Source organism: Ischnura elegans, chromosome 3, assembly GCF_921293095.1.
Source record: "Ischnura elegans chromosome 3, ioIscEleg1.1, whole genome shotgun sequence".
Lineage (NCBI taxonomy): Eukaryota > Metazoa > Arthropoda > Insecta > Odonata > Coenagrionidae > Ischnura > Ischnura elegans.
The window spans coordinates 43,246,086-43,267,559 of record NC_060248.1 but is presented as its reverse complement, the minus strand read 5'-3'; the positions used below and the strand labels follow the sequence as shown (position 1 = coordinate 43,267,559).

The window sequence follows — 21,474 nt, the reverse complement described above, 5'->3', positions numbered from 1 at the left end:
TAATAAACTTCCATGCTACTTGTATAACCACCACTATTTATTTATAAGTCCTTGAAGACTCACATTTCAATCAACAAATTAACTCATAAAGCATCAATAACCAATCTGAAGGGTGTATCAGTAAGACACTCTACAATTGGGAGCAAATATTCTTTCTCTCAGCCAATGCCTATCGTAATTTGTAATTTCATAATTTTTTATGGACACAAACTACATGCAGTCATAATCATTTCTCACACGAAATGCACATGATACAAAATATTTGGTCATTTCGCAGTCAATTATCATTATCATTTGCAAAGGAAAGTTGCATGACTTCATATACTGAACTCAGGGAGAGACTCAGGTTTTCAATTATAGCAAAATAGAGCGTCCAAAACGTTTAAGAGCTTCTTGTCCAATAATTACAATGTAAAAAATTTAATCATCTACGCCTCAGTTCATTAGTCAAGAGCAATGGCGACAAATTACATTTTCAATTGTGTATATAGATAAATACAGTCACAGCTCATTCTAAAGATCAGCTCTTTCTATTAAACCTTTTCCTTTGTCACTGAAAAACTTTTTGCTTTCATCAAATGCCAATCAGAATAATCAACAATTTGTAATTTCACTCATCTTCATGACATAAAGTTAGCTCTATGTTAGCAAGCAAAAGAACACTTCATACTACTGAAACTGATACGGGCATTATTTCATAAATCAATAAGAATGGCTTAAATTAAGACTTTTAAAAGAATGAGACAATTCACTCACCCACAATTACACCAACCCTACAATTATTCTTCTTGTATGCACATGACATTAAAGTTCCAGTTGTATCATTTAAAACAGCCATAATATCTATTTTAATATCCTGTAAAAATAAGGACCTCAATAATAATTACTTAAATCGGCAAGTATTGAATAAATTAGTAACAGTAGACAAGAAACAAGTATTCTCATTTCTGGGTACTTACACCACGACGCTTAATAGCATCTTTCAGCATTCTGACAACATCGTTTCCTTCTGCGCCAGCGCATTTGAAACCCTTTGTCCACGTAACTAAAGTAGCTTTTGTGAGACCCTCTTGTCGGCAAGGAAAGCTAAATGTGAAACCCAAAGGTAATTCTTCATACAAGACACCTTGCTCTTCCATGAAATTTGCCATACACTCTGCTATGTGGTCGAACAACTGAAAAGAACAATTATTACAATCAGAGAACTTTCATCAAACCGAACTTAATTATGGCAAATACGAGAAGCAGAGGTATTTATTGTCAAGAGATTATCTCATACGTAATTTCTCAAAGGCACTGATATTCTGAAACCAATATGTCAGATTAAATAAATGCATGGTGGAAATTTAGAAAGTTTTTGGATGATGATGCTGGACAGATATTACCACACATCACTTGATAATTTAATACTAATCATTAGTAACTCTGCCTATTGCATGTTTTCCTTTTTAACTACATAAATAATATTATAGATATGATTGAATTTAAGACTATATCTATTATTCCTTACTGTGTGTATTTTAAAAAAAATGTACGATATAAGGTTAAAAAAAATCTTACCCCTTCTCCAGAGCCAAGCATAATACTTTGAGGAACTGCATAAATTTTTGATTTCATGTCAAAACAATTTTGTCCCAGATAGATGAGAAGAACTCTGAAATTAGTTCCTCCAAGATCAAGAGCCAAGAAACTTCCCCTTTCTGAAATGAAAACAAGGCCTATTATTGAAGAAAAATCGTGTAAAAAGAACAAACTGAGAGCTTCAACAGCAAACAATTATTTTATTAGACCATGAAAAATTAATGATTATCTACATATGATGAGGACCAACAACAAGAATAAATAAGAAGAAGTAAATTCTTCTGGCTAGAGCACAGAAATCAACAAAAATTACTGGAGATCCATTTCTTTACAATTTTGTATCAAAATACATAGTAAGTCAATAATTATCACACATCAAAATAATGAAATCAATGAAAACAAGAATAAACTTTTAATAATTTGTAACAAAGTCGGTCTTTCAAATCAGTTATCAGCCCCATTTGGTTCTCATAGGTGCAGAAGCTCAGCCTGCCCATTGTTTCTTTGTTTTCTATCCATTCCAATCTTCTTCTGCCGCCTTCATTGAATATTTAAAGTGGTTACTAATCTACCATCATTTCAGCCCCTATGCATTTCAGAATAATGGTGACTTTAAAAAAATCCAAGTCGCCGATCCCTAAGGGCGACCATTAAAAAAATAAATAAACATAGTTATAGCAAAACAGCTATGAATGAATCTGGGGATGAACTCTAGTCGTCCACGACCTCATAGAAATTGACAAAATGACCTTTCAATGAACAAACCAAAAAACAAAATAAATAGAAATTAAGAATAAAGGAATTAATAAGGTTAAAAAAATTAAAATAAGCACAAAGTCCCAAACACTATAAAACTTCATGGTCGATACTTAGATGTCTGCTAACTACCAGGTAGCGAAAGTACTGACTGATAATGGACCTGTAAGTCCCAAAGGCATCTACACCGACTCACAGAACCCTCAGTGGCTGTACATCACTTTCAGGGAGAGGGGGCCAAGACGGCCAGCCCTCCACCTCCCCCAAATGAAGAAAATGAAAAAAAATTAAGCACCTAAGTCTGATCTAATTTAAAGAACCATGCACAAGGGCTTGTGTATGATCGGCTGTGACACTCGGTCATATCCTTCACTTAAATTCAAATACAATATATCGCAGGGTGGATATAAGGAAAGGGGACCAAGACGGCTACCGCCCCTGAAATATGGAACTTCGTATGCCATTGCTCCGCTATACGTAATTTGACATTTCAACACTAAAAAAAGGACAAAGCAATGTAGACCACTATCAGAAAGACAATACTGTGGTGAATTTTTGAGTCACGATGAATTTTTAAGTACATGAATGAAAAAGGGACGAAAAATGCATAGGTAAGACAGTAGGGAATACGTAATCAAATAGTTACAAGGGTGGAGATGAATAGGGTGATTATTTTTTTATTGCCTAAATCGAAAGATTATTACTCCTGGAGTACGCATTTCACGCTCTTAGATTTTCGAATGACGATATCCATTTTTCGCGATTAAACGAAAAGTGAAAATTTTCAAGCGCGCGAAAACGCGACGCGTAAGTAGGAATGATGGGAAAAGTCCGTGTGACGTCGTTCTGGTTCCCGCTGCCGCCCTGTGAGGTGACCTTGAGGCGAGGCTTGAGCGCTGATACGACGCAGGCTGCTAGCAGGTAGCAGAGTACCCTGCTAGTAGGTAGCGCTCGACTTATATACGGATTATTACCACCTTATCAAACGAAGGAAACTTTCCGACATTAGACAATTTTAATAAGTGATTATTAAGAGATGTTTCCCTGAGCTCTGTGACTCATGCATGCATTGGTAATCTCAGACGATGTAAAACTCCCATCCTCTCGTTTAGAAACTAGGTCCCTGTGACGTAACGTGGAGTGGAATCGCATGAGCGCCAATCTGGCCTTTTTCAAATAAGGTTAAAATTGACCATTGCCATTCGCTTAAACTGGGATTCCTAAAACCAAATAATTTGTATATTATGAAAATCCTAATGGTGGGTAACGAATAGCAATCAATGCATTCCGTTTTCTTTGATGAAGGAAACTACCCTAACTACCCTAGCAAAGGGAGAAGACAGAATCTAGTAGTGCAAGTAATGAAGCTATTAAGTATTGAAGATACCCGAAGGAAAATGGAGAACCCTGGGCTCACCCGTCAGCCGACACAAACACGTCAATCGCACATCTATTCCGGAACGTGGCTCGTTCCAAGCCCACGCCAAAGTAAACGGAAGCGTGACAATGAGTAGTCGCGACGATAAATTTAACTAAGAACACGAGACTTTCCACGGAAGCGTAGACACACTCGCGGAAAAATGTTATTGACGATAATACCCATTCCCACGCATTGCTTCCATGAAGACACTCAAGAGCCTCGCAGCCGCAACAAATGAAGTGAACTACGGCATTTCACCCGAGAAGAGATGAGAGAAAACACTATTCCTATTCTGGTTCACCACATTCGGTTCCCTTTGCATTGAAGTTGGCATCGGTTCCCGGTAATAAGAATTACCAACTTTCTAACTTAATTTTTCGGCAAACACTTTCTCAAACTAAATGGTTAAGTCAGCAATTTTCTGCACATACAGCATCTTAGCGACAGCAGAAACACAGATAAAACGCTTACGCGCGGAGAGGTAAATGAGGGATGACATGACCACAACCAACTTCCAGGCGCATAGTAGCGGTCCTTAGGGACAGTCCACCTTTGCGGAATACCCCCGGAAACAGGCCACCAACAACGCAGCAGTCATAGGACGGGTAGAAGTGTTGAAAAGCAATGGCAAAAAAAGGTCGAAGAAAAACGTCTTGAAGATACCGTCCATTATAATAACAATTAATTCGCAAAGACGCAAGCATAGGTTCTAGGTCGGGCTTCTTCTAAGTCAGAGTCAATGCTGGATCCTAGATATGAGCTTGGATTTTATGTCTTCTTCTTAGGAGGGGCATGATATATTCTCCCTAGATGTAGATAGAGATATATTCTCCCTAGATACATTCAAGATATATTTTCCCTTCGTCCCTTGTTTATCCATCAGGATTTTCCCCCACCTTTAAAAGGCCGATGACTAGAATAAATAATCATCAAACAGTGGCGCATCAAGGGGGGGGCGGGGGTTTCGGGGGATGAAACCCCCCCCCCCAGAGATCAGAGAAATTTTTAAGTTTAATCCATTTTACTTAATTAGATTAATATCACTGAAATAATAGTGTAAGGATTAATAAAATATCCCTCAGAAAGCCGTAAAACTCACCATTTCGAACCATTTATTTTAAAATTCCGCAATTTATTAAGCTCGCACCTACCCCTTATCCTGGTGGGTATTCTACCCCCCCACACACAAGGCACACAATTAGTTGCACCTAAACCCCCCCCCCCCCCAGCCTTAATTCCTAGCTGCGCCCCTGTCATCAATTGTCTAACATTTGCCCAAGCATCTACACGATGATGTTGACCTTTTTATGGAAAAAAATTGACGTTAAGGGATTCGACTACTCAAGATTGAACTCACACGACACATTAATAGTCACTAGTCGATAATATACTGATTTTATAAAATTCCATCGCCTCAGTTTTCATTAAAACGACGCCTAGTATCACAAGAAGTCCCTTAGAAGTAAGGTTTGAGAAAGGAAATTGACACAAATGGGGTTGCTGCCGTGAGAGGGAAAACATTTCTTCCAACAACAATTTCATCCAATTGTTATTAAGATGGGATGAAAATAATTAATTTGAGTTTCATTCTGAAGTTCGAGGTAAAATGCAGAATTTATTGAATTCGTGTAATCCACTTTCAATCAATTGCTTATGGGAACTAACTATGGATCGGTGACTAGTTAACCTGAAATAGTAACAATTACATTTTGCTCGTACTATAGCCCAGTTAATGTTATTTTTCATTGGGCCGGCACGATGAATCAATCAACTATTCTAATTACACTTAAATCTTCTGCGAAGAATTTAATTTTTAACTGCTATATCTCAGTTTTCCTTCCGCGACTGCTTTTATAAGCTATTTCCTTTTCCAAATAAACTAATCTTATAATGTTAGTTAAAATATGATCTACATAGGTGGACCGAAACGTGGAAAACAAAAGTACCCCACACAAGGACAGTATCACAAATTATTAAAAGAAGAAAGAATATCACGTAAAAGATAAAATATTAAAGAAACAATGCATAGAAAAAACGACTCTTGACACTTCCGAGTTCAAACGCCATATAATTGATAATTATAATGTCAACCAGCATCATGAACAATGGTTGTAATCCCAATTTCATCAGTGAGCTTCGATTGAGTTAAGGCAGTGTTACTTCTCACCACTAAGAACGGATGTTCAATAGATTTGCGACATAAAACAATAAATAGCAACGAGTCATGACCAATTCATCATTACACTGAACCCTAGAATCAACTTTTTTCATGAAATCTAGTCTATATTAACCGGATGATGTGAAAGGCACACAACCCAATGTCGTGTATCATGCATCTATTATCTAACCTTGGCCGACTTCAGTTAACTGTTCTTCGTGGAAGTCCATTTAGCTGATGATTTCATATTTATGATCAGTCTTCAAGGAATTTTCTAATTGTCATGGAAAATAGTTTATGGGGTTTAATAAATAGTTTAATAGGCGCCGATGCATAAAATTACACCATAAAAAAGGAAGCTCCAATATATAGAACTGCTTTTCTCAGGAATTGGTAAGCCCCATTCAAAGAATCCATTTTTGATACACTTACACTTATATTAAAGTCTATAAATTATTAGGATATCGAAGCGTATGCGATAAAGTGTAAAGAAAGTTCTTACGTTGTTTCTACCAACCAGACGCTGTCATTTGCTTATTTTTAGAGTGCCGGGAAAAAGAATGCCTATTTGTACCAGAGCTTAATAGTTTTTCCACTTATACCTCCCATTACGGTCACAAAAATAGAGACACGCGTGCGTCATAAAGTATTTCCACTTAAAAGGCCATTAACTATTTCGAAACATCACATTTTCAAGCAACGAGAAATTACGAATGGGAGTATTTCGTGATCTCTAAAATACAACGAACATGGACTGCTAATAGGGAATATAATGAAAAAACACATTAAGTCTAATGTGGCGAACAATACGGAATCAAAGCTATTTGAAAATACTTCATTGATATCCATGCCGAATATCCTATTTCACTTTTCCAGGTATAGAAAACAAGTCTAAATATCATCGCTACTGTGGCCACTGACGAGCAAAAAGTACAATCATAAATGGTTTTAGACTTTCCCGGTGAATTGAATGTTAAAGACTTCAAGGCGACGAGGATATTAAAAAGAATCAACCAGCTTGAAGCCCGAGGCACTTTTTTACGCTTAAAATCACATTTAGAAGATTAATTAATTCTTTGGCTGCTTCCGTCGAAACACTAGGCGAGTGCCATATCGTATTTATCTGTTCTTATGAGCAACATGGACCTTACATTTTCCCAACGTGGAAATATTTTCAATTTTTTTCAATAATCTTCAATGAGCGTACTCAAATTACTAAAATAAAAGTTCGCAAAGAATGGGCGGGACTCCCACTTGAAGGACACCGCCGCGCCGTCTCCGACCGCTAAGTGAGACATGGGCTGCTGCTTATACCCTGGCGAAGCAAAATCGAGAGTTAAGTGGAAGCAAGGGCTTGTGAGAGGTCTTGAGTGAGACGTACTCACGGCAAGCAACAAGTTGGATTTACTACTGAGGCGCCGTCCATCACACCCCACGAAGCGACATCTAGCGTTTAACACAAGCATAGTACTAGAACGTTGCGGCACAGTACGAGGATAGTATCCAGGAAAAAGGGCCGGACCTAAGTACCAACTAAGTATCACTTTAACCGATTCAGGCGTGATATAGTGGAAGTTCGACATACTGATATGAAATGTAATTGCACTTTTCCACAATAATTTAACGCGTCGTACGCATTATTGTGGTTAAAAGCAACTTCCTTTCATTTCAACACAAAGTATTAGTTCTTTCCTGATTCCCTGAGCGAAATAATAATCAGATTAGAAATAAAATAAAGGATTAATGTATATATAACAATAATGCGGCTTGTAAAAGGCTTTAAACCCCACGGAAATATTTTGGAGATTAGAGACAAGGCTTGCCCTCGTATGAACACTTCCCCGAAATATATCCCCTCTCTACAGGAGCCAGCCACTCCCCAGAAGTTTGCCCTCGCTCCGGCCTTGACGAATTCACAAACCCGAATGTTGGTTTGATGAGAGAGATTAGAAGAGCTCTCCCCGTTATAAAACTTTGGTGAGTGAAGTTCAAATACTTGAGCAACATGGACCTTACATTTTTCCAAGGTAGGGGAAGGATGAGTCTCTTCCCCTCGATCTCAAATAATTTTCGCAACGCAGGGGATCAAAGTTTAAGGTTCAAAGATCAAGGTATCCATGCCATGAATTCATTAGGATTTGAGGACTTGGAGCCGTGACTCTCCAGTCTATATCCCAGCTCACTACCCACAAGGCAGCAAAGTCTAGAGGCAGTAAAAACATTATGCTACATGATTCAAAATGTTCTCCTACTTTCGCAAATGGCTTATACGGGCTTCAAATAGATTTGATAAATTTTAAAGCAAAAAATACACTTACGACGTCTCTGTAAAATTGTAAGCCACGTCTTGTTGATCGTTTTGGCAAATAGAAAAATCTCGTCAAATCTGAGCCTTTCATATCATAATGACAGGTAGCACAAAAAGAATACCAATAAATTGAGATCCATTCGATCAAATCAGACTTGGACAGAATACGCCCACGGCTCATGAATGATCCACTTATCCACTACTTAGTCTTGCCTTATCCACTACAAAGTCAAAAAAAAGTATTCTGCATGGCCAATAAAGTAACGTAAGGCATGCCATTTTCACTTACTACCAAAAGTCACACATATAAAATATTTCATCAAAAATTATGGGAATGAGATATCGGGGGATCTGTGAAAAATTAGAGCAAAAACATGATACAATTCAAAAAGCAGCACTTGAGTCACCGTCGTCGAGCAAAGAAGAGTGAAAGGTATGCCAAATTATCGATGGTAAATTTTCTGGCTTAATAGTGAACAAAAGCTGTCAAGGTTACCCAGCACACTTTCAAACCATTATGTTGGGTCTAGATTGAGCTTAAGTGAATACAGTTCGGAGAGAATCCGATCACGTACACATTTCGTCATCTGGGTCGACCTATTTGCCGATGCTTCATAAATTTTGTGAAGCTTGCACGTGACAGAAATTACTGGACCTCAAGCCTAAACACTATTTCCCTTTGAATCACCAAACCAAAACCTACCATATCTTAATGAGTGAACGAGCAAGCGTGCCCAAATGAAAAAGTGCCATGTAACATGAATACCAGACGATTACAGAGCATACAAACGAAAGTAGACGCAACGCACTCCATAAAATCCGGAATGGACAGAAAAACGCCGACGTGAGCGGTGAGAAATCGTTCGATTTCATGACACGGCTGGAATGACGCTGAGTTGACCGGGGTGAATATTCTTTAAATGCAACTTCAAGGATTTGACTACACTGAGAACCACTAGCCTCATTAGTGGTAGGTGCGGATTATTTGGAGGGCACTAGGACACGGGGTGATACCAACATGCAAAATATTACCATCCAGGACACTAAATAACTCAACGAAATAATTGCTGCATAATGCTTCTGCTCAGGGACAGATAATAATAACTGAATTATATAAAAATGCATTTACATTTTCAGAGGTTCAACGGCTAACTCCTCAAAACTTTACAGATGATCCAAACTTCCTCAAAAAAAAAAAAACTTTTCATTGGTCTTGTCTCACAATTGTAGTGAGCACCAGCCAATCTTGCTCCATATTTATGACATTCGTAGAAAATGTTTAAAATAATTTTATTTTTGTAACCTCCACAGGCACCCCAGTTACTCCGTTTGATAAAAACAAAAAAAAGTGCCAGAGCCTAGGATATTGCATAGCTCCTCCAGAAAGACGTGGGGCTAACATCCGGTCATGACGGGAAGACATCAAATCTATTGAATTCCTAAGCTAGGTCAAGCTTCAAAAAGTCTCTTCATGCCGCGGATCCTTTAGTGGTATTCTTTTAGTAAATTTTTGGAGGTAAAGGTGAACTTCACTAAATGAATGTAGTTAAAAAGTGGCCATAAAAATTTAAACATTCATTAATGGGCGAAACTGAACACCAAGACTACTGTATTTAAATTATGTACATTTTTTAATTATTCGGCCAAACAACTCACAATTCCCGGTGAATGTAAACCATGAGTATCACTTCTTCGTTAAAAGTTTCGCGGGTACTCGTCATGTTAAATAAAAACTTTTGAACTATGTCACCGCGTCAATTTGTGGGTGGCCCAAACGTTTCCCGACTGATGCGGGTCGCTTTCTCAAGAATCCCTTTAAATACTTGACTCACCGTGATTTAAATAATGAAACAAACAGAAAATCCAGTGTTTTTTAAATTGGCAAGGCTAATTTAACCACTATTATTATTAAAGTATTCTACCGATTAAGGTAGGTTTCCAACTTGAGAAGAATTCTGGGATGCTCCCTCCCCATCAACCACTTCCCTCTTCAATTCACAATAAAGCCCACTCCCTTTCATTCTATTTAAAAATCCTATTCTTTTCCTTCCTCTACCTCGTTTACCTAACATTCTTCCCTCTAACACTGTTTTCAACATCCCCTTCCCGCTAAGTACTCGCTCCATCCATACCTTCTGTCTCCTTCATTTCAAGCTGCCTCTCCTCACCCACCATGTCCAGCACTTCATCGTTCCTCCTCCTCTCTGTCCACTTCACCTTCTCCATTCTTCACCACACCCACATCTGGAATGCCTCGAGTCTTCTCTCGTCCTCCTTCCTAAGTGTCCACGTTTCTGAACCGTACAGCGCTACTCCCCAGATTAGACTCTTCACTAACCTTTTATTTAAATTCTTACACAGTGAACCTCTCAGAAGCTCTACTCCATTTAAAATGCAATTTACTATGCACGCAGACAGATAAATGTTTGAGATATGTTCTCAGGATTGCACGAAGCAAAACAAACGGGGAATACCGCCTCTTTTCAGGTTAATATAATCCAAATACATTCAACTTTCACACATGACTTGGCCTAAGCAGCTTGCATAAAAAATGATAGGCGGTAAGATCTATTTACAAAAGCAGGGTGATGACCAAGTGATATAACGGAGCAGTTTGTTTTTCTTTTCATTTATTTGCAACTTTCCAAACTTCAGAATAACAAATTAGTGGATCTGCTAGTTTTTTTGCATATTAAAATAAGAGATCCAATGTTACAATGCATTAAGAATTTTTTCCAACAAGTCCCGACAAAAAAAGCTGTATTTTTTCAGTTTAAGAATTTAGAAACTTGGTAAGAATAAACATAGTTTTTAAAGACATGAAAAGCTAAGAAAAAATTTATTTTTCATACTTAATTTATGCAAAATTAAATTATTTTAAGCCGCAGCTCAAAGATGAAGATAGCATTCAGATAGCAATTCAACCTCGCGACAAAGGGCTCATTAAAATCGACTACAACTTCAGATTCCTTCAGATTGTAACTTCAGATTGCTGATTCGTGGCTAAAATCAACTATATATACTATAATATCAACATCGGATGTTTCCTTTATTGATTCCACCAATTATCTAGCCATCTAGCAGCAATAACTTCGAACTTCTTGATAAAAACTCTACCATTTTGATTTTTGGCTACGTTTTGACGGAGTTCATTCCACTGAAAGACGAATTTGAAGAAAACAATAGATTATGGATTATGGGAAAAAAAAACTGTTAAGTATCATTTTGGCAGCGGGATTATTTACTGTTTCTTTGATGCGAGTGGGTAATATATTTCCAAGATAAACTGCGATTCATATTAGAACACATTAAATAACTCAAAGTCATCAAATTGAAATTAGAAACTTTTGAATTCAAAACACAGAGATATTGATCGCGGATTCTAAATGCTTCGAAATAATTTTAACGTCGAGGAGTGCATCTCATTGTCATATCTAGTACTTATAACATTAAGTCCCACCTACCGATTTGAAACGTACTAAAATACCGTTCTTAATACAAGTGAGTTCGTTGTCAGCATGGAAATTATATCTATTGAGCAATATTTCCGCTCTACCAATGAATTACGATAGAAGTTTCACAGATTTCACAGAATTTAAAGCCATATCTGAGACGGAAAAAGTGACGCCTATAGATGAAGATAAAGAGAACATAAATATTAAGATAACGGAATACGTCAAGATCCTGTACCTCAGCGGAATTGCGACGAATCAGAGAAGTGATAAGTAGTAATGAATGATAAAAAAAATGTAAGCAGATTAATTCAACACGCTCTATTTATCATCATAACTTGCTCAGAATTTTATCTACGATGCAAGGTGCAGCAGTAAACTCGCTAAGAAGGCCAACAATCCATAATCCATCAAAAGCTAACCCGGATTAGTATCCTGACGCTCAGGATGAATCTCACTCACGTGAAGCCCCGGTGAATTTCCTTCGATACTGAGTACCTTCCAATTATCTATCCAACATCCTCACGGCACGAGCGGACTCCTCATAAGGACTTGTTCAAAGTCAAGCCACACACCTGAGCCCATAGCCCCCATTGGTGGAAAAAAAGATAAGCCGGGGTTGTCCGAGTTGCATCGTTTTTTCCTCATTGACACTCTATATAAAAAATTAATAAATAAGGATAAAGTAGGTAAGGTGTTGTCGCAACATTGTACGGCGGAATTGGGATTAAGATAACGAACAAAGTTATTCTGTTGCAAAGCATGAGTGGGCTTGTTGCCACAGATGCCTAGACGCCTGCGAAAGTATTCCAAAGTAGCAGTCAAGCCATAACTTGATTGAGAGAAAAAGAAGAATGGTAGCCAGAGATGATAGTACACGATCGAATTTTTTAAAGAGTTAACCAAATACCAGCCGAGTACTGGTTGATGATGGGTTACTACTACAGAAGACAGCTGAGAAGGTTTTAGTTGTTATTAGAACGCAAGCCTGCCACAGATATAAACATTTACATGTACTTCATTGTTGAGGATATAGAACACCTATGCAGATGTACTACATCGTGTACTAAATTCAATAAGACACTTTCCACTTTAGAAGTAGGTAGGATATACCGCATTATAACCCTCCCTTCACTAACCGTAACCAACACATGCATATGTCCTCAGGGGTCGTGATGTAGGTCGACGTCTTAAATAACCAAACAAAATTGTGCCATAGCAACCCTTACTCTATCAAAGCCTCAGAAATTCATCAATCCTACTCTTCCGAAGAGATAATCCATCATTAACCTCCACACGGCTGGAAATAGGCCCTACCATTAAAAGATTCTGTTACTTCGAGGGCTCAGTCGAGAGATATCCCATCTCCAGTAACTATGCACAAAACGTGAGAGAAAATAATACGGTGTAAGTTGGACCATAGAGTAAGTGCTTACTCTATGGTTGGACTCAGTGTAATTTTAAACAGTCTTCTACGAAATGCCATAAGAAAATATTGTACCTACATGTTAATTTTTCCCTCCTGGAAGCATCGGTAAACTGGGAAGCTGAATGACGTCACCGAGAAAAAAAAAACCCTAACCAATACAAATTTATCCGCCCCAGTTTTCGACAATGACCTCTAAATTTAGGCCAATGCCCGATCACAAATGAAAGACGTAGACTGAGCCTATTCTCCTTTCTTGGCGAGGAAAACTTCTAAGCGGAGAAATTAATACCCTTCGACGAAAAACATTGCCCCCGCATTACTACTGAAGATGATGGCTTCGGCCCTGATATTTTTTAGCTGTAGTCTTTATTTTTTCCCAACTAGGGCTTTTTGTCGAAAGAGTCAAAGTTTTTCCCTGGAGCATATCCACGCATTTGAGCCCCTAACAACAGCAGCATGCGCCCAAGCAGCAAATCTGTATAGCAGCATATTAACTGATCCAGAAAATAATGCCACTGACAATATAAATAGCTTTGAAGAACCTCCGAAAAATATTTTCTCATCCCCCGAAACATTTTTAAGAAGGAATCGTCAAACGACTTTAAATATGCATTTGGAAAACCTCTCTATTCTTTAAAGAACCGCGCATCCGTAATTACAGTAAACGAGCTTAAATTACCGTATTACCAAGGCTTCAAGAAAACCATCTATAGTTCAAAATTTATAATAAAATATGACTGCGAGAAATCAAGAATTACTCAACTATAAACCAATACAACACCGGCTCAGTCGTTTTTATTAGATTTCTCACAGTCTACAAAGCGTTTCCTTAGCATAAAACAATGGGAATAAACGGAAAGGAATTTTATAATGGTGATAGAAAATAATTTTAACACTGGAACGAAAATGTATGACTAATAAAAGGTTTCTTTTGCTGGGGCTACATGTGTAATGGCAATCCCACATTCAAAACTAAATCTCAGGTATACAACATTTCCACACCGCCTCAATACGTGTACATGTCGTTCATTTATTACCACTTATCACTTTTCCTACCACATTTAAGCACAAGAAAGATAGGTAATAATGGTTGAGCCAAATGTGAAGCTTTTTTTTCGTCTAATTTATAGAGTAAATCCTCAAAAATTGACATCTTTCTCCCAGCGGAATACACGGTAACTCTCACGAAACCCACTCCAAAATTCTTTTGGGTATTCCCAATATGCCACGCCTTGCCATCTCCACGTCGCTAAATCAAATTATCTAAATAATCAACGAACGGCAATCATTTCACTGAAGATTAAGAAATTCAGGTGAAAGCCTTATCTTGGAATTCTGGTGAAAGCCTTATCTTGGAATGATATTCCACAGGGCGTGGTGTTTCACAACAAAGTTGCAAGTAATGATCTTAAAATGGATTGGACTAAGATCAAAATACCACGCAGGGAAATGAGGTTGTTTCGGCGATCTTCAAGACTGAAACGTCAACTACTCTCTCATATAATCAGAGGACATGACGCATAAGATCCAAAATAATTATCTCTGGAGACCATATGCAGTAGAAGTGCTTCAGCTTGCAACTCTCTAATTATCTCTGAAAGCCATACTATTCTGCGCAGCTTGCAGATATGCTGCCGTCATGCTGTGTCGGGTGGATTAGTCAGCATGTGCAAGCATTGCGATTTTTTGTTTTTATTTCATTTTACGTCGTTGAAAACGACTAAAATTAAATACCGTATTGAATATAAAATATGAATACGAGAGCCAAAGTCACATTGCGCCGCAAGAAAACTATTTTTTCCGGAAATATTAATGCCGTTTTCAGGATATAGTGGTATCGAGAATTGATTACTGAGGAAAAAAGAGCTAATTTTTCCACGAAATGTTTCTCATTTAAAACTCTCTCAATCGCAGAAACTAGAGCGGTTAAAAAAATTATTATGAACCCTAAATTTGGAACTTATTCACGCCTTAAGATTAATATCAACCTCATGAAAGAAATTTAGTATGAGGAGGTGAAAATTAGACAACAGATGAAGATTGAGTCAAAGGTGAATAATCGACGCCATACCCACAGCCCAAATTAATGAGGCAAATACTTTTCCAGGATTCACTTTATGAGATGTTGCTTAACTCACCAGTTCCATCCGGAAGATCTGCAACATACGTTATAAAGCATTTAACAGAGGCATCTTTATGCTCCGCTTCCGAAAGCCCTCGGTTGATTTCTGTATTTAACCGACTCTTAACTTCTCCAAGTTGTTCCTCGGACAGGATAAGGTCTCTGCATCTGTCTTGTATCTGTGAAAAAAATAGAGGAAAAGGTCAAAAAAAAGGAATACAGCCATTGGTATTGGGTCTTCCACCACTCGTAATTTCATTCATCTTCAAGGGAAGTTAAGTAAAGACATCGCAGAGGTAGCGCACAGAACCATTTAACATGAAAAATGTGAAAAATTTACTTTTAGAAAGTTTCACCTCGGATTAATAGCTGAAAAATCTTTTATCTAAATAAAGTATACGCAAAAAAATTAAATATTTCCATAAGTCTAAATGAATGAGTGAATTCGAATAGAACTATAATTGCAAGCCCTACATTTAAAGAATGCTGAAGAAAAAAAATAGTATCTTCACACACATTTTTCAAACTTACTCCACGGATTAGTCACGCAGTGCTGTTATCAAGATACCAGATTCAGGATACCGAATTGACAATCGTGGTCTTCAAGTTTTTCTGGGATTGCGCTAAAAACTTTGCTAAAGTTACCACCGCAATTTTTCTCGAAAAATATTCAAGAAATTTCCACCACATTTCCACAATATCGGCGCACGTTTCTATTATCAAAAATTACTATTTATAGCGTAGAAACTCAACAGAGAAAAATAATGTCCTCAACTGGATTCGAACAAGAATCTACCAACTGACGCCGACCAGCTTGTCGTGTGAATGAGAAAATGGACTCAGATCGATGTAATGACCGTGCTTGCTGATTTGTTTTCAGATTTTACTTTCTGGCGGTCTGGTGGTATTTATACATTCCAATCGTTCACCTTTTGCCCCAAGTCGAGGGCCAACCTTTCTCGCGTGATTAGTCTGGGTCGCGTGCAAAGTTTTGCGCCCACCCAACCCAATGCCGAGCTCTGAAAATCGCAGGCAAACCCTGGAAGCAATGACGTAAACGTTGCACACAGGATAATATCTTTGCAGGGAGAAGCATGCAGCCTCACATAAACGAACATCCATAGGAGAACGGATGATTACAAATCTTGTCTACCAGTTTTTGCCAACAAGTAAGGCGATACACATTGACGAGGACAAAGAACAAAAGCCTTTCAAAAACGACCTCCACTGGTGGTTTCATTGATAGAAACTTAACATATAGTTATAATTCTAATTCTATCCTCATAACCTCTTTCTTTACTAACCACTTCATGTTCATCACCGCATTAACCATTTTATTGGCTATTTCTCCCTTTACTACTACTGAATTCCATTGTCTATCTCTCCCCACCTTATACCATACAGGAGTTCTCGCGTAAACATATACACTTTTTGGAAAAGCGCTTTCCAATTATCTTCCTCTGATTCATCCTGCAGCCATTTAAGTACTTGAGCTTTCTTACATACTCCTCCTCCTGTCTTGAAAATCATCGTCTTCTTCTGTCCCTTCGGTTCTTAGATACTTGTATCGCTTTCCTATTTCCATACTTTACTTGGTGAGACAGCTAAAAATTAAGTACAGGCCAAAGGAATCGGTTCTCTAAGGTCAGGTGCTACTTCAAATATTCAAGAGAGGAAGGAAACGGGAAATAACCTCCGACATCATTCCCATGAAATCGATCTATCGATCACATAAGGGACAACCAAGTCTATACTGGGCCCAAGTAGTGACATGATTGGATACCTATCTATCAAAAACTATCCCAAGACAACGGTACGTTAATAACAAGGCTTCGGATCCTGCATCGTTTTCGCCATCATTAGCGCATGAACGTCAGAGTATTATCATAATCCAACAGAACATGCTCTCATCCCTTAAAATATCTTCCTCCTCACGGGAGCAATTTCTCGTCCTGACTTCTTCTCCGCCCTTCAGTCAGCACGCTAGAGGTATTGATTTCCACTCTCTACCCCCCATTACGAAGGCCGAAACCTCATGAAAGACGGAAATTCCGAGAATACTCGTGACCGAAAAAAAAACAATCATCACACAATTCTAAGCGCCAGAGATTCCAAGCGATCAGTTTCTAATTACCAACCTATTCAACACGATGTGACGCGTCAGAAAGTAAAACGAGGTTGTTATTCAGAAAATGCATGCATGGTAGCTCCACTTCACAGAGCTCGCTAAATAAGATTTTTCTCGGCATTATTTTTGTAAACAAATATATTAAAATTTGAGCGTGTCCGTCCGTCTGCATTTTGCGCTATCACACTTTAGGGTTTATCTCAGTCGTACCAAGGGATATAGGGATGGGGTTCGATGCGTTCGACGCAGAATCTCTGCACACACATTTTAGACTTGGTCCCAGCGCTGTAGCTCGACATTGCGTAAAGTTGCAGGCAAAAAAAACGTACAAAAACTGATCAAAACAGCCTGCCTACAAAACTGGAGATAAACAGGCGCAAATCACAAAGTCAGCCTGGGTACGAGAACGGCAGGGTGGCACGGCTAGTCTCTTTACTATAGTTTGAGATATAAAGCGACCCGTAGAGTACCGTTAACTATCACTTGACGCAGGATATCCGAATAGGTAAAGCGCTTGGAAACCAACCGAAGTGCCCCAGTTTCAACATAGGGTGAAGCCTTTAGACTACCCCAACAATAAAACCTTGCGGGGTGAGGTGGCTAAAAGAACGCAATTGGCCCTACAACCCATAAAGTGAAATGCGTGAATTTGGGAAATGCTTGAAAATTCACACGGACTGCGTTAATCCGGGATGAACTCCACCCTCACCCATTCAAAAAAAACCTTTGGAATTAAGCACTGAAAGAGTGGCAGCTTACCACATTCGAGTTAACAGCGACGAAACGCGGAAGTTATAAGTCAACTCATGGAAAGAGCCGGGGAAAGCTATTGTCAAACGCTGTTCGCGTTCAATCCCCATAGGCGCTACAAACCATAACTCATCCTTTGCTTCCGGGGGAGGAAAACTGATATTGGACCAGATCTTTGAAGATTTCCAAACGTTTGGGAAAGAAAGCAACTTACACGAGGAGTGGATGAAAGGACACTTTTTCCACTGAAAATGTTATTTCCAATCAGTTAACCGAGTTCATGAGTTAAATTGCGACATTGAGTTAGAGATAATGACACAATTCCGACTGCAATACGTTTCCAAAGTTTATTCGTTGAGTCATCCGACAATTTTGACATCTTTATCGTCAATGGGCGAATATAACCAACGACTTGTTAATAACTCATCGTGCAGTTTAAGACGACAAGTTCAATATTTTTGCTCACTTTAGCTTTAATAAACTCACTAACCCATCAACAAGCATGTCCGCGATAAAGTGGAACAGAAAAGATAAAGAGTAGTCAGCCAAGGTATTCCACCACATATACCAAGCTTATCAAAGCGATCTTATCGCATCATGCTGGTTGAGATACACAGAATAAATACATAACATCGTCACAGAAATGGAACAAAAAATATGCAGGATACCCTTCCTTACCCCATCTTTCGGCAGTATCTTTTGGCAGTCGTCTTAAGATAGCAAAACTTCAACACGAACATCAATCGGAACTGACTCTGCGTCGATAGGTAACTCATAATTAGCTACTAAAAATAACAATGGGATTCATCTCTCCCAAAATATTCACTGACCTTCCTTAAAGCTATGGAGTGTCGCAATCACAGTTTAATACCCGATTACAGCAATTCCCAAGGATTTGGTGAGCACTTATCTCTCAATTATTCTCTTTCTAAAGCAACTGAGGGAGAGTATAAATTACTGCGATCAATAAACCGATCGATTTCATGCCAGCTTAAGGAAGCTGTAAATCTGCTGGCGCTTTTCACTTGATGCGTATGCCACTACAACTGTCTTTCTCAATCGTCTACATCATTTAGAGACAAAAAGACTTAAATTTTCTGTTATTATCAATGCAATTTTTTTTATTAGCAGATCTTTAATTCCGAGTTAAACCATAGTCAGGCATGAATCAAGGCTTCGATGGTAATGCATTAAAGAGAATAAATTAGCTGACCACCGAAAATAATCACAGCTCTAATTCAACAAAGCAATAGATTTCGTTATTTTAATTCTATTTTCAAAATGAAAGTAATATGATTTTAAAGAAGATTCATAAGAATTAGAAAAAGAAGAAAATTAAATGTATACATGGGCGGCCAATACATTTAAACTGTACACATTCTATGTTCTTCCTACAAATACCTTACGAACAGATGAAAAACAAAAAATGAATCCAGGACAGGAAGCACTATAATCATATATTTGATTTTTTTTAAAGCATAAACACGACATCCGTTGTCTACCGATAAGGCATCACTTGAGTTGTGAAGACGGCCAGTAGAGCCAGCATGTCAATGGATAATTGTTATTATTTATATTTATTTCGGTAAAACTCAGTTAAATGGCAATAGAGGAACAACAGTGTCTAATAGAATAGAAAAAATGAGGTACACGTTACAGACGATGAGTAATAACTGCACTCATAGCATACGAAGTTCTACCGAGGCGAAACAAGACCTATCATGCATTAATTCATTAATCGATTTTATCAATAACCATTTTCACAATATAGTATACTGCATTCTCATAGTGACAAACACAAATTGATCATTTGCTAACGTGATAGTTTGTATGAGTCTTAAATTATCCTTGGGAGATGATTTTGCACCTCACACAACGCAGAGGACAAGTAAAGGTCAGAAGCGCCGCTTCCGAAGCGCAGAGAACGACCGCGGTCCCATGGGCCGAATATCACGGGAAGAAACATGCAGCCAACATCTTTAGCAGACTTTTTTAGAATACCATATCAGCCAATATTTTCATATACATCAAACTCTCAATATAGGTTCTTATGGTGATTTAAGGAAATGATAAACACCATGGATAAATAGTAGATACTTGACGTAAATTTTAAAATGGTTTAGATAAGAATTTACACCAATACAGAATAGATAAACAATTACTCCTCGATCTCCTAATAATAAAACTCTGTTAGACATATTCTCATGAAATAGAGTTTCCGATTGTAGCGTAAGGTTCCTTTGCCGAAAATGATGCTATGATTACTGGTACACTTGTAACGTTATCGATCAATTTCACAGCATATTTGGCATGTAATGTTTCAAAGAAATGAAAAATACAAACGTATCTTCCCACGAACATTCCGAGCATGAGAAATGCAGGGCTATTCATATAAATATAACGCAATAACAATCTAAATATACGCAATATACTTAAGATATACAAGATTTTATTTCGGGCGGAGAAACGTTTCCAGAAGCATCTCTCTCAAATCCACTTCATCCCTTTAATATCTCTCCGAAGAAGCTTCGCCCGTAAAAGAAGCGACCTGTGTTAAGAAATGAGGTCACGCGGCTGTACACGTCATTAGCCTCGAAACGAGCATGAATGACTGAAGATGAAAAACGACCATCGATTTCACAGTTTCCTCCCGATAAAAGCGCGGCAAATAGAATGTTATACCTGTTTAAATAGTCTCACCCAGTGGTTCATCCCGAAGGCTGACTTGAAAAGGTGACGGTAGAACTCAGCTCGTACCAGGCTACAGGCGGTTAAAATGACAGAAAGGTTGGGCAGTTTCTTTTCCTATGCCACCAAGCACTTAAAGGATTTTTTGGGGTTTCACAAGGCTTTACCGAGGATCTGAATCCGAGAACTTAAGATAATTAGACGACAGCTCTACGCACTGAGAACCAACCCAAAATCACCGATTCGCACTTAAAACCTCCATTTACTTCATTATCACCCTACTACCCCTTTAATCGATCTTTAGCATATCCAAGTTAATCTTAAAGTTATTTGGAATTAAAGTAAAACATACTATAGGATTTTTTTAATTTTATCGACAATGCGCAAATAGTTTAGCAGCGGTGAGTAATAAAAAATAAAGGAAGCACAATTAAATTAGCCAATATTTCTTCCTTGAAAATAACAGCATGTTTAAATTGAGCAAATTCGGTTCTTAAACAACTACGTGCGTACTATATTGCCAAAAAAATTGATTGTCATTGTTTTCAAAATTACCTAGAGTTTACATTTTGATTTTAACATAAATGAACATTATAAACCAGCGAGAGACGAATTATTTTAAAAGAAAATATATTTAAGATCGCATCAATAGGCTCAACGGAATATGGCGACACACAAGTAC

The 21,474-nt window shown here is 38.0% G+C and overlaps 1 protein-coding gene across 3 annotated transcripts in view; it reads right to left on the bottom strand.

Annotated features, from left to right (window-relative positions):
* The window catches only part of LOC124155705 (hexokinase type 2), a 67,211-nt gene that overhangs the window by 5,415 nt on the left and 40,322 nt on the right, over positions 1 to 21,474 (bottom strand). For all 3 annotated transcript variants that reach the window (XM_046529747.1, XM_046529746.1, XM_046529748.1), the window contains 4 exons: positions 15,243 to 15,405; positions 1,561 to 1,700; positions 960 to 1,175; positions 757 to 856 (listed from right to left, as the gene is read on the bottom strand). In XM_046529747.1, the coding sequence (XP_046385703.1) occupies positions 757 to 856; positions 960 to 1,175; positions 1,561 to 1,700; positions 15,243 to 15,405 (619 nt within the window). The remainder of the gene's footprint in view (positions 1 to 756; positions 857 to 959; positions 1,176 to 1,560; positions 1,701 to 15,242; positions 15,406 to 21,474) is intronic.